Source organism: Eriocheir sinensis, chromosome 13 (assembly GCF_024679095.1).
Source record: "Eriocheir sinensis breed Jianghai 21 chromosome 13, ASM2467909v1, whole genome shotgun sequence".
Taxonomy (NCBI): domain Eukaryota; kingdom Metazoa; phylum Arthropoda; class Malacostraca; order Decapoda; family Varunidae; genus Eriocheir; species Eriocheir sinensis.
Window position 1 is genome coordinate 760,351 of NC_066521.1, and position 13,793 is coordinate 774,143.

The 13,793-nt window shown below is 42.7% G+C and overlaps 1 protein-coding gene across 1 annotated transcript in view; it reads left to right on the forward strand.

The window, feature by feature from the left end:
- Positions 1-1,029: 1,029 nt before the first annotated feature.
- The window catches only part of LOC126997854 (uncharacterized), a 19,193-nt gene continuing 6,429 nt past the window's right edge, over positions 1,030-13,793 (forward strand). The window contains exons 1-3 of the mRNA XM_050859064.1: positions 1,030-1,252; positions 7,155-7,293; positions 9,802-10,150. Coding sequence (XP_050715021.1) covers positions 1,168-1,252; positions 7,155-7,293; positions 9,802-10,099 — 522 coding nt within the window. The 5' untranslated portion in view covers positions 1,030-1,167 and the 3' untranslated portion in view covers positions 10,100-10,150. The remainder of the gene's footprint in view (positions 1,253-7,154; positions 7,294-9,801; positions 10,151-13,793) is intronic.

Consider the following 13,793-nt stretch of genomic DNA (forward strand, 5'->3'; position numbering starts at 1 on the left):
GAAAGAAATAGAAATGTGGAGTAAAATACAATAATTAAAATAGTCTTAGAAAGCACGTTGATATAGGTGAAGGCAGTCATAATACAACTCAAGTGTCGGCTGGATTTGATGACTTTATACATGCGATTTTTCATACGTGTGCCTTCTCTATAAGTATTTTCAGTCATCTCAAACAAGTGCTTGTCCGACATTTGATTATACACAGAGAAACTAATCAGGTGGACATGTTGATGAGACGATGACACAGTTGACTAAAACGGGTCTGTGACACGTCAAATTACACATACACGGCTGTCTAAGCGTCTGAGAGGCTCAGTCAGGCTGAATCAGCCTCGGTTATGTAATTAACGCAGGAAGCAGCATCCTGCTGAACCTGACTTGTGAACTGTCATTGATAATTAAGAGTTCGGTCTCCTTAGCTCCAATAACATTATACTGAGTTTGTTATGGAAACATATGCAATAATTATATAAAAAAAATCATACAGACATGAGGAAAAGCTTATAAAATAAATTGATGCCATTGATTTCATGTATACGTTGACTAGGTCCCTCGAGCACCTCGGATGAATATGTATAAATTATATAGTAAATTTTTATTTTTATTTTATTATCTACTATAATGGTCAAGTTTGTAGTCAAATTCATCTCTTAATTTATGATAACAATGAAAAAATATGATACTGAATAACAACAATTCAATCCTTTCAATATAAATTAAACAGCACCTGCCTATACCTACATGACGGTAATTACTATTGCTCGTTTCGAAACATGTAGTACAACAACAAATTATGAGCAATATGTACATATATATGAAAAGGGCCTTTAACCTGAACTATTCTCGGGCCCCGCACCTGGGGAAAGGAATAAGGAAAGAAAAAAAAATATTATTATTATTATAATTATTATTATTATAGCAATACCAGAAAGTGGCATTATCAATATGATCTAAAAGCAATAGTGGTTACTATTATTAAGATAACCATTATCTAGCTACTATTACTATCACCATTAGAGGGAGAGGAGCTGAAAATTTTCCTAGCGCATTTCACACCTCAGTCTAGCGCTATTGCATCCTACACATTTGGCAACACTGCTTGCGTGTGTGGGGCCGAGGATAAAAGCACAAGCAGCAGCAGGACCGACGCAGTCCCTCGCCAGATCCATGGATCTCTGCCACACATCGCCGCCCACTCTGAGCCTGCTACGAGAGCGCGGCGCCGGTGGAGGCTGGAGCTCGGGGCTCACTGGTAAAGCTTATCAATACTCTCAGCACCCTTGACAGTCAACAGCATTAAAACTAGGCCACTCTGCCGCTCAGATTCTCTGGTGGGCGACATCTGCCAGCTCCTACCCGATGACAGCTGTCCTCTTCCTATGATTGGATAAACATCCTCTAAACGTAGCCTTAAAGCCCAATCACACCGATCTAATGACAACCTCCTGCTACCTGCAGGTCGCGGGAGGTCTCACAAGGTCGTACTATCGTAACCATTGCTCCTCGGGACACTCAAAATCGACGGAGACGAAATTTGGCAAGGTCACTTATCATCCCCCTCTGTCCCCCTGTCCCTCCTTATATCCCTGGCGACGGGAACATAAGAACATAAGAACATAAGAACGCAGGAGTCTGCAAGAGGCCGGTAGGCCTGTACGAGGCAGCTCCTTTGACCCTAAGCTCCCGTGTATCTAACCCCACCTAATATCGCTGTCCATGAATTTATCTAGTCTATTTTGAATGTGACAATTGTATTGGCACTCACCACATGACTGCTAAGCCTATTCCACTCATCCACCACCCTGTTAGTAAACCAATTTTGCCTATGTCCCTGTTGAATCTGAATTTATCCAGTTTAAACCCGTTACTTCGTGTCCTACCCGGTTCTCTTCTTACCAACAAAACCTTATGAATGTCTCCTTATTAAAGCCCTTCATCCATTTATAAACCTCGATCATGTCTCCACGCACCCTTCGCCTTTCTAGAGAATGTAAGTTTAACTGTTTGAGTCTTTCCTCGTATGGCAAGTTTCTCAACCCCTGAATCATCTTAGTCATCCTCCTCTGCACCGATTCTAACATTTTGATATCCATTCTATAGTAGGGTGACCAGAACTGAACCGCATAGTCAAGATGAGGTCTAACTAATGCTAAATATAGTTTGAGGAAGACTGGGCTTCTGTTGCTTACGCTCCTTGAAATAAATCCCAGTACCCTATTAGCTCGATTTCTAGCTTGAATGCATTGTGCCCTTGGACGGAGATCAGAGCTCACTAAGACCCCTAAATCCTCTCGCACCCAGACCTACTTATGAGAGTGTCATTTAAGCAATAGTTATATGAGGGGTTGCACCTACCTACACTCAGAATACTGCACTTCCCTACATTGAACTCCATCTGCCATTTATCCGCCCAGTCATATAATCTGTTGAGTTCACCTTGGAGAATACTAGCGTCCTGATCCGACTCAATTACTCTACCGATCTTGGTATCATCTGCAAATTTACTAACATCACTACTAATTCCTGTATCTAAGTCATTGATATAAATAATAAACAAAAGTGGACCTAATACCGAACATTGTGGGACCCCACTCGTAACACATCCCCAGTCAGATCTTTTACCATTGATTTGCACTCTTTGCTTCCTATTGCTAAGCCACGCCTTGACCCAGTTCAAAACTTTACCCTCTACTCCGTGAGCCTGTAATTTAAGCAACAGTCGTTGGTGAGGAACTTTGTCAAACGCTTTACTAAAATCAAGATAGATTACATCATAATTTTTATCTCTGTCAACTGCCTCAAATACTTTATTGTAGAAGGACAAGAGATTGGTGAGGCATGACCTACCTTTTGTGAACCCATCCTGCGAGTCGTGAATTAAGCTATGCTTCTCTAAATGCTCCCGAATGTTCCTGGCTATTATGGACTCCAGCATCTTCCCTATAACCGAAGTAAAGCTAATTGGGCGAAAGTTTGAAGCAACTGACCTGTCCCCCTTTTTAAAAATCGGCGTCACATTAGCTACTTTCCATAGGCTCGGCACATAGCCAGTATTTACCGACATCTTAAAGATGTCGGTTAGTGGGTCACTGATTACATCACCTAACTCCTTTAATACCCTCGGAAATATCCCGTCAGGACCTGGCGACTTGTTCTTCTTAAGCTTATCTATCTCATCCTGAACTACTTGCCTGGTAATGATTATATCCTCAATTTATCGCCATCCCTGCCCTCGTACACCTGAACTCTTTCCGGTATAGTCGTTCGATCCTCCTGTGTGAATACTGAAAGGAAGTAGTCGTTCAACAATGTGCTCATATTTTCGTAATTTTCTACTAGCTCCCCTGTGTTTGTTTTCAGCGGTCCAATTTTCTCCCGTGTTTTTGTTCTATACATCTGAAAGAAGCCCTTAGGATTACTTTTCGCCTCATTTGCTACTTTGATCTCATAGTTCTTTTTTGCTATCCTGGTGTTTTTCTTAACTAATCTAGATAGTTCGACGTACCGGCCCCTGAGATGTGTTTCCCCATTCTCTATTTTCTGATAAATTCCCTTCTTTAACCCAATCTCGTGTTTTAGTCCACGAGTCACCCACTTAGATCATTGTTTTTTTAGTTGTTGTAGAGTGTTCTTGTTCTCTACTATTACTCTAACTAAATTATTGTAGAGTAATAGTAGAGGGGCAAGAACAGCATATACCACAGCGAACACTTAGAAAAGAAAACAGGCGAGTCCAGGCATGGCCTTCTAAAAGGAGAAGGCCTGTGCATAGGAGTCGCGACGTCAGCCTACGTCACGAGGGCTGGGCGATGGAATAGAATGACAGTGAAGTCTTAACCAGATGGTGGAAAATTCAGAAGAGTCAAGGTCGTGGGCACGAGACCAAGTGATGTCGTTGCGCACGTAGGCGCAACATCCAGCTTTGGATTGAAATTTAGGATAGAGATAGTAGGAGGGAACAGAGTAGAGATTGCTGTCAGTAGCCCCAGAAACCTGTGTTTCGGTAAGGAAGAGAAGGTGAGGTTTAGAGGAGGAGAGATGATGTTCCACAGAATGAAAATTAGAGCGAAGACCGCGAATGTTGCAGAAATTGAGAAGAAAGAGGTTCGAGGAGTTATCAAGACACCTCTCGGGTCGGCAGCCAGAAGGGGAGTCCTCCCTGGGGGAATTTGTGGTCCCCCCCCCAGGCGGGGACTCCGAGGCATTGCTTAATTGAGCCATTTTGAATTTTGAATTTTGGAAAAAGGTGTATATGTTATGTGAATGTAGTGTGGTGTGGATAAAGAGAGGATCTGTCTTTAGAGAGCATGCTGAACTACTCTCCGGTGTTGGTGAGACAATAGGGAAACGGTTAGTGAGGACATGGAAGGGTCTTTGAGGGCTTCAGCCCTTCTCACCTCCCATATATACCTCACTGGGAGTGGCTTGCCTGTTCGGTAGGTGTCTTCCTACCTACTCCAGCTAAATATATATATATATATATATATATATATATATATATATATATATATATATATATATATATATATATATATATATATATATATATATATATATATATATATATGATTCAGTTGTATTACATAAATATCTACATTTCCTTCTACCTTACAGGTGTGTGAACTTCACTTTCGTCCGGAGGAAATCGAGCGTACTATTATTATTATTATTATTATTATTATTATTATTATTATTATTATTATTATTATTATTATTATTATTATTATTATTATTGATTTCATTATTATTATTATTATTATTATTATTATTATTATTATTATTATTATTATTATTATTATTATTATTATTATTATTATTATTATTATTATTATTATTATTATTATTATTATTATTATTATTATTATTATTATTATTATTATTATCATTATTAACATTATTAATATTAAAATATTGGGACGGATTTTGGTCTGTTTAGATTTTTTTTTTTTTTTTACAACAAAGGAGGCAGCTCAAGGGCACACACAAAAAAGAAAACAATAATAAAAAAAAGCCCGCTACTTGCTGCTCCTAAAAAAGAGACAAAAGAGGTGGCCGAAAACAAGATCAAATACGGGAGGAGAGATGTCCTGATACCCTCCTCTTGAAAGAGTTCAATTCGTAGGCAGGAGGAAATACAGATGAAGGAAGATTGTTCCAGAGCTTACCAGCGTGAGGGATGAAAGAGTGAAGATGCTGGTTAACTCTTGCATAAGGGGTTTGGACAGTATAAGGATGAGCATGAGTAGAAAGTCGAGTGCAGCGGGGCCGCGGGAGGGGGGGAGGCATGCAGTTAGCAAGTTCAGAAGAGCAGTCAGCGTGGAAATATCGATAGAAGATAGAAAGAGAGGCAACATTGCGGCGGAATTTAAGAGGTAGAAGACTATCAGTATGAGGAGGAGAGCTGATGAAACGGAGAGCCTTAGCCTCCACTCTGTCCAGAAGAGCTGTGTGAGTGGAGCCCCCCCACACATGAGATGCATACTCCATACGAGGGCGGACAAGGCCCCTGTATATGGACAGCAACTGTGCAGGGGAGAAGAACTGGCGGAGACGGTACAGAACGCCCAGCCTCGAGGAAACTGATTTAGTAAGAGATGAGATATGAAGTTTCCAGTTGAGATTTTGAGTTAAGATTAGACCGAGGATGTTTAGTGTTGAGGAAGGTGATAGCTGGGTGTTGTCAAAGAATAGGGGATAGTTGTTTGGAAGATTGTGTCGAGTGGATAGGAGGAGAAACTGTGTTTTTGAGGCGTTGAAGGACACCAGGTTCTTCTTGCCCCAATCGGAAATAATAGTAAGGTCTGAGGCTAAGCGTTCTGTTGCCTCCAGCCTTGAGTCGTTAAGTTCCTGTAGGGTGGGTCTTCTATTAAAAGAAGTTGAGTAATGCAGAGTGGAGTCATCGGCATAGGAATGGATAGGACAGTTCGTTTTGGAAAGAAGATCATCAATGAACAACAGAAAAAGAGGGAGATAGGACAGAAACATGTGGGACACCACTGTTAATGGATTTAGTGGAAGAACAGTGACCGTCTACCACGGCAGAAATAGAACGGTCAGAAAGGAAACTGGAGATAAAGGTACAGAGAGAAGGATAGAAACCGTAGGAGGGTAGTTTGGAAAGCAAAGATTTGTGCCAGACCCTATCAAAAGCTTTTGATATGTCCAGCGCAATAGCAAAAGTTTCACCGAAACGGCTAAGAGAGGATGACCAAGAGTCAGTTAAGAAAATTAGTCTGTCACTGTCATTGCCACTTTCCTTCTACCTCGTGTTATCTATAATAAAAGTAGTATCACAAATCTAATATGTTTTACTATCAATGCTAATATTTTTACAATGAAGGAGGTAATTTAAGGCTAAATTAATAATTAACACTGCTGGTGCTGCTCCTGGAAATAATATTCGAGAATAAGCTACAGTGGACGTGTAACAGAACTGGATGGAGATACTTTATTTTTCATTATTTTAATCGTGTGTGTGTGTGTGTGTGTGAGAGAGAGAGAGAGAGAGAGAGAGAGAGAGAGAGAGAGAGAGAGAGAGAGAGAGAGAGAGAGAGAGAGAGAGAGAGAGTGTTTGTGGAGGTGTAAGTAGCGCCGAGAGCGTAGAAGGACCGCCCGCCTCGCTGACGTCACGACTCCTATGCACAGGCCTTCCCCTTTTAGAAGGCCTTGGGTGAGGTCGCGCTAATCTCCACACCTGGTGTAGAAGTCAGGTCAGCCGTTGAATGTGTGTGTGTGTGTGCGCGCGCACCACAATTTCCAAAGGCCAAAACAGAGGTTAACCGGGCTGTAATGTGTGTTTTTCTAGGTTTATCAGCAAAATTGTCTCAGCATCCCTTGTGTCATAAACGTACCCCTAGAAATATCAAGAAATCTTACGAAAGCCAGTGGAATGTGCGTGCTTTGGCGCTGAACTGTTTAAGAATATGGTCCTCCCGCTGTGAAGTCCTCTCGCCCATAACAGAGGAAAGGAAGAGTTGTCATTGGGACGGAAAGGAAGGACTGTGATAATGTTTAGAAGAATTCAAGGTGTTGGTAGTCGTTGAAATATGGGAATTTGGTAACGAGATAGATGGAATAACTTGAATTTCAAAGCTAGAGAAAGTAGAACTGCCTCCTTTTAAAATACTGAGACAGGGTTGGCTTTACACACACAGACTGCGAGGAGGACCAGAAGGCTCGGTGCGGCGCGAGGAAGCCCAAGGTGTTCGAGATGGGCCCGCTGGAAGACCCTGCCATGGAGGAGCGTCGGCAGCAGGCCATCTACACCAGGAGGAGCCGCGAGAACAGGAAGAGGTGAGCACGGGGCCTTTGTGTGAGGGCTTTCACACATACACGATCTTGAACGTGACAGCTGCCCGACTGCCATTCCGGTAGGCGGTAGCATTCGGGGTCATATTCGTAGCACATCGTCTAGTTGTCGTTGGGGAAATCCGTGCACCACGACTGTTGGAAGGTGAGTCGGCAAGAAGCACGAAAAATAAGCGCTTCGCTTATTTTTCGGGCAGCCATCGGCGTGGTCGGCGACCTTGTCAAAGATCGGACAGGAGTGCTGCAGGCATCGTGCAGCACTCGCAGTGATCGTCCAGCTAACGTGTAGCATTGTGCATTTAAAGGCAGTAAATAGCTGACATATGAGAGGAAGCGAGCGGTGCTGAGGGTGTGTGGCAAGGTGCGGGGCGGGGCTGACACCTCAGCGGCCAACACCCCACCGGCCGGTTTCAAATGGAAGTACTAATAAATCAGCTTCCTCGAGGTTGGGCGTTTTATATCGTCGTCACCATTTTTTCCCCCTTTCAGATGCTGGCCATATACAGGGGCCCTGTCCGCCCTTGAATGGAGTATAGCTATGCATCACATTGGGGGTGGGGGGGGGTCCACACACACATCTCTCTTGGACAGAGTGGAGTCAAACGGCCGTATTCTCAGTGATTCTCTTCCCCCTTCCAGCGAGGAAACGAGGCTTCGTGGACCAAATGGTATGCTTAGTGACGAGGAGTGTCTTTGATGCAGCGCGCGAAGCGGAGAGCGGGAAAGAAATGAACTAATTTCCTCTCTTGACGAAGAGGAGGTGAAGGCCCGCTCTTCGCTAATATCTTCGCACATTTAATGCTTTATTACAACATTTTTCCATGTTGCTGTATCATTAATTGGGTATAAGAACAATTTAAATTTTCTAGGCCTTATATAAAAAGTCATACAATGCGAGAAACATTATTTTTTTTCTGTTTATTCAAGACTTCACGGTTCCCATGATAATTTAAGCCAACACTGGAACGCACCTCCAATCCAGCATGCCCCGCCCTTCAGACTCAACTATTCACAACAGTTCTCCTTTTGCTGTTTGTAGGGCGGGCACTTCAAACCATACGCATGAAGAGTGCTGGGACAAATTTAAAAGTGACGGACTGACAGGTAGGCCTCGGCCTCCGGGCGAATGTTTCACAAGTCTGTATGAATATGTGATGCTATGTGATACCTGTGCTGGGCTTCCCACAGCCAATCTCCAAACTCGTGACGTCACCTGTGGGTGGAGCTTAGCAAAGCTCAGCAATATAGATGATACCATTTTCCACCCACTGATAGGAGCTCTAAAGCTACTTAAAAATATATTTATAAAGGAGAAATAACGAAGGGAGAAAGAGATCTCATGGAACAGGAATAAAATAAAGAAAATAAAAGCAGTTTATTCTAACGAGGTCTCCTAAGCTCCGCCCACAGGTAACGGGAGGATATCAGAGCGAAGCAAACATAGCCACAGATACCAACCAATTAAACCCATCAATGTAAATTTTCTGCTATATATAGTGTATGTCACTGTATCAAGCACTGCTTACATAAGTACTTGCCACACAATATTTTCCATTATAGAAATGTACCTAAAATGCATTAGTGTTTCGGTTTTCAACGTTTGTTTGATTTGCAGTAGTACCAACACTACACGGAAAGATTGTTTCGAAGGGGGAAGAGAAACTAGGGTTTGATAATAATTATCTCTTCACGGAAACACACTCTAAGCGTCGCTTCGACGAAGAGGGAAGAGCCTCACTGAAAATTCCGCCGAAAGGCTCTTCGTCTCATCAACTCCCCTCTTCTTAATATAGCAAAATCATATTGCCCATACCGTTTGGGTGTTGGCCAGTGCGGGTAAGCCCCGCTCTGCCACACACTCCTAACACCTTTCTCTTCCTCTCATAGGTCAGCTATTGACTACGTCTAGGTGAATATAATTAAGCATTTGATAATCCAATCAGGCTGCATCGTGTAGGAGTGTTTCGTTTTTAGGATTATTGCAATGCTTATTCCTAATGCAAAAGTTAGCTATCATTTTCATTCTTTTATCACCTTCACTGGTAAACTCTGGAACAGCCTTCCTTCGTCTGTATTTCCTCCTGCCTACGATTTTAACTCTCAAGAGGGGAGTATCAAGACACCTCTCCACTTGAAATTGACCTCTCTATTGACCATTCATTTCTAATCTCTTTGACAGGAGCAGTGCTTAGCAGACTTTTTTGTTTTCATGTGTTTTGCCTTTGAGCTGCTTCTTTTGCCGTGAAAAAAATGTCTCCTTTCAAATGGTGTGACATGGTTGACTTACGCTTTATTACGTGACCCAGCGGGGCGAGAGAAAGCCCTCAAGGGAAGCTTGCTGATTGTAGCGACACAGGGAAAGTAGAACGCCGATGTAGGCCATGGGATAAATAACTGTGACGACATAAACGAGCTTGCCAGTCATGGAGACCCTCATACCAAAATGCTTCCAATAGATACTGAGTTAGTCTTCCTTACTCGGGCCGCCTGCAGGGAAATAGCGGAACTACAGCGCGAGGTGGAGGCGCTGCGGGATATTAAGGAACAGTGCCAAGAGATGGTTGCGAACGTGAACCGCCTAGCGCAGAGTCAGCAGTGCAAGATTAAGCAGCTGGAGCAGAGTCTTGCCAACGCTCGCCAACAACTGAGGGCGAGGGACGAGCAGCTTCAGAGTAACCAGGAGAGGCTGAGCCGCATGAAAACCCACCTCGAGATGATCACCGAGGGCTGCGAGGAGAACAGCATGGTGCGCCGCATGATCCTCAACCTGCTCGCTAGCAACACCAGCTAGTGTGCGGGGCCCATAGTCTCACATATATTGGGGCTTACACAACAACATATGGTAAGACTTTGGTAGAAGTTGTGTCAGTGTTTCCATGGTTAGTTTTACGAGCCTAGTGAAAGTTTCAATAAATAACAATGCTTCTGCACCATGAATGTGAAAAACACTTATGAAACCAGACTGATATATCTCTCTTAACTAAATATATTTTAGAAGCTAGAAAAAAAAAATAGAAAAGAAATATTCAATGATGTCTTACGAGGAGTTGTCGAAATATTTTGACACAAAGTGTTTTCGTTCACCAAGGAACAAGTCAAATGAAGTCCAACTATCGACCTATTACTAAAACAGAAAGTAAAATTATCTTTTCATGATCATTGTTGACAACACTAAATCTAACATATGCACAATATATAGGACATGCATAATTAGTCGAATCCTAAACAAGGATGGCGTAATTGATTTAATTTATATTCTCGTGTGATGATGACGTCATCGCCCGCGCACCATACCTATTATTCACCCCTGACTCACTCTTTGCCTTTCATGGTCAACATAACGATAACAAAAGCTTTCCGTGGACATCTAATAAATGATAGTGATCAAGGGAAGATGCCCACAGCCTATAACTACCGAGGGATTGTCGGAGATGGAAAAATAAGAATAAATAGCTTCAGAATAGTCGTGTTTTGTAACTCCAAGCTCCTCACTTTGCCGCCGATCGCAAACATCATTGCCTTTCTTGGTCAATTTAACGATGACAAAAGCTTCATGTAGATTTCTAATGCTTGGAGGTGATCAGTGGAATATGTCCACAGCTTATAAGTGCCATAGAATAATCGAGGAAGGTGGGGAAATAAGAATATATGGCTTTGAAATGGAGGTGGTGGTGCGGGCGGGTAGGCGCCAGGGTTCCTGTTCTTACTTTAAACAATAGTTTGCTCCCCCAGTCTCCTACATGCCAGTGTACTGCCTCTGGTCTCTGTTTCCTACTGTACCATTTTAGCGTTGTCTTGCCACTCATCCCTTCCTGCCATTTGACTTGTCCGTTCCTTTCTACTGCCTTCTTCACATCCCTGATCTCCATTTCATTCCACTCTTCCCTCAGGTGTTCTCTCCTTTTCCACCTCTCTTAACTCTTTCCCCCAGGTGGACTTGTTTCCACTTTCTTGCAGTATTTTCTTTGCCCATCTCTCCTCACTACTCTTTCAATTTTCTTAAGGAAGCCCAACTTGCCCTTTACAATTCTTTCCTTGAACGTACTCCATCCCATATCTCCTCTGACGGCCTCTACCGCTGTGCTCCTAGGGGCTCCTAATCCCCACCGGCCTACTGTGTTCTGAACCTTTTCTAGCTGTGCAATGTCCCCTTCTCTGTAGTGTGTTATCTCTGATCCATAGAAGCAATATGGTACACCTACTCCTTTCCACAGACTTCGCCCTACGTCATATTTGTTTACTACTCTATTGCCTCCATTTATTATCATCCCTGACATCCTCCTTGCCTTCCCTTCATTCACTTTCCTCTGTTTCTCCCCTCCAATGCCTTCCTTGCTAACCTCCATTCCTAGGTACATATATTTATCGACTACCTCCAGCACGTTGTTTCCTAGTACCCATTGGTTACTGCCTCCACTACCAAACTCCATAACCTTACATTTTCTTTCACTAAATTTCAGGTCCCACTCTCTCTCCCATATGCCTGAGCTATGTGCAGGATCTCCTCCATCTCCTCCTTCCTCTCCGCCATCAACACTACATCATCAGCGTAGGCCAGGCACCCTAACCTCTCTCCTCCTATCTCTACTCCTTTCCCGGCTTTCCTAATTCTCACTATCAGCTCCTCGAGGTACATGTTGAAAAGCGTCGGGGACATCACACAGCCTTGTCTGACTCCTACATTATTTTCTAACCACCCAGTAGTGACGTCTCCTAACGTGAACTGCACCTCATTTCCCTCATATAGACTCTGTATTATATTTACTATCTTGTCATCTACACCTACATGTCCTAGCAGTCTAATGAGCTTTTCTCTGTTCACTGTGTCGTACGCCTTTTCAAGATCTATGAATACTAGGTATAACTCTTTCTTCTTCAACTTGTTCCTTTCAATAATCTCTTTTAAGGTAAATATATTTTCCAGCCCTCCTCTGTCTTTCCTAAATCCACTCTGTTCCTCTCCTAGCACCTTATGCGTCTCTATCCAGGTCTTAAGCTTTTCATTTATTACGATTCCAAACACCTTTGCCATGGTGTTCATGATAGCTATTGGCCTATAATTTCCTATCTCTGCTTTATCCTTTCCCACTCCCTTATGTATCAGAGTTACCCTGCTCTTTTTCCAGTCCTGTGGTACCTCCCCTTCCTCCAAAACCTCCTTGCAGATATTAAAAATAACCTTCCTGACTGCATCTCCTCCATACTTAAGGAATTCTCCGATAATGTCATCTGTTCCTGCCGCCTTCCCATTCTTCTACATTTTCAGTGCTCGCTCTACCTCCCCTATTTCTATTCCTACCTCCATTTCCTTTGTCACTGTAGATCACCATGTTCTCTATTCCTCTATCCCCTGTATCTATCTTGAATACCTTACTCCAGTACTCTTCTATTACTGACCTTATTTCTTCCTCTGTTCCAGTCTCCCTGCCCTCTGTTTTCAGTATCACCCTCTGATCTATAGTTTCTTCCATTTAGCATAACTTGTTTCTGTCAGATCTGTAGAGTCCCTTGATAGATAGAGTCCCAACAGCCTAAGATTTGGACGCCATTATTGGCCCTGTTTTCGCCGCGAGAGCGTGTGCTAGTGTTTGAAAAGCGCGGCGAAAACACAGGGCTAATAATGGCGTCCAAATCTTAGGTTGTCGGGACTCTATGAGGGACTCTACAGATCACGACCCAGAAACGGGTTACGCTAAATGGAAGAAGCTACTAGTAGTCAGTCGGGAGTTTTGCCTTTGTAACGGCACTTTCCCTCCTAGGTTCCTCTTCAGTCTTTTCCACCCTTTTTTTTCTCTCTCTCCTCGGGGTAGATTGTTTAGTTTCTCCGCCTGCAGTCTCTCCCAATCAGCAACCTTCTTATTAATTAAGATCTGCGTCGCCTTCTGCACCTTCCTATAACTGCTATATGCCGTCTCCCATTCCTGTCTGTGCTGCTCCCCTTCTTTCTCTGTCAATAGTAAACGCAAAGAATAAATATAAAAAATAACGGTGAAGAATAAATATGATGAAAAAACCACTGTGGCTATGATGTCTGGGGAGTGCGGGATAACATAAGAGTGTGTTAGATCTCCTATGTTAGTTTGGAGGCCTCTGATGTTAGTAGACATAATCGTCAGTTTCTCTTGGAAGGTTGGGTCGGCCGGCATAATTCCAAGGTGTGTAGGGGTGTTGAGAGGGATGAGGTGCTTGGCGCTGAGACGCTTGGTAACTGGGGAGAGGAGGCTGTGTGAGGTGCTTGTTTAGTGTCTCGATGAGGAGAGAGACGGCTGTCTCTCTCTCTCTCTCTCTCTCTCTCTCTCTCTCTCTTATTATTATTATTACTATTATTATTATTATTATTATTACTACACTAATTACTTTATCATTATTATTATTATCATTAGTAGTAGTACAATTACTATACTTACTAGTAATATTATAATTATTACTGTTATTATTACTATTATTACAATTTATCATTGTTGTTGCTATTATAATAATTTTTT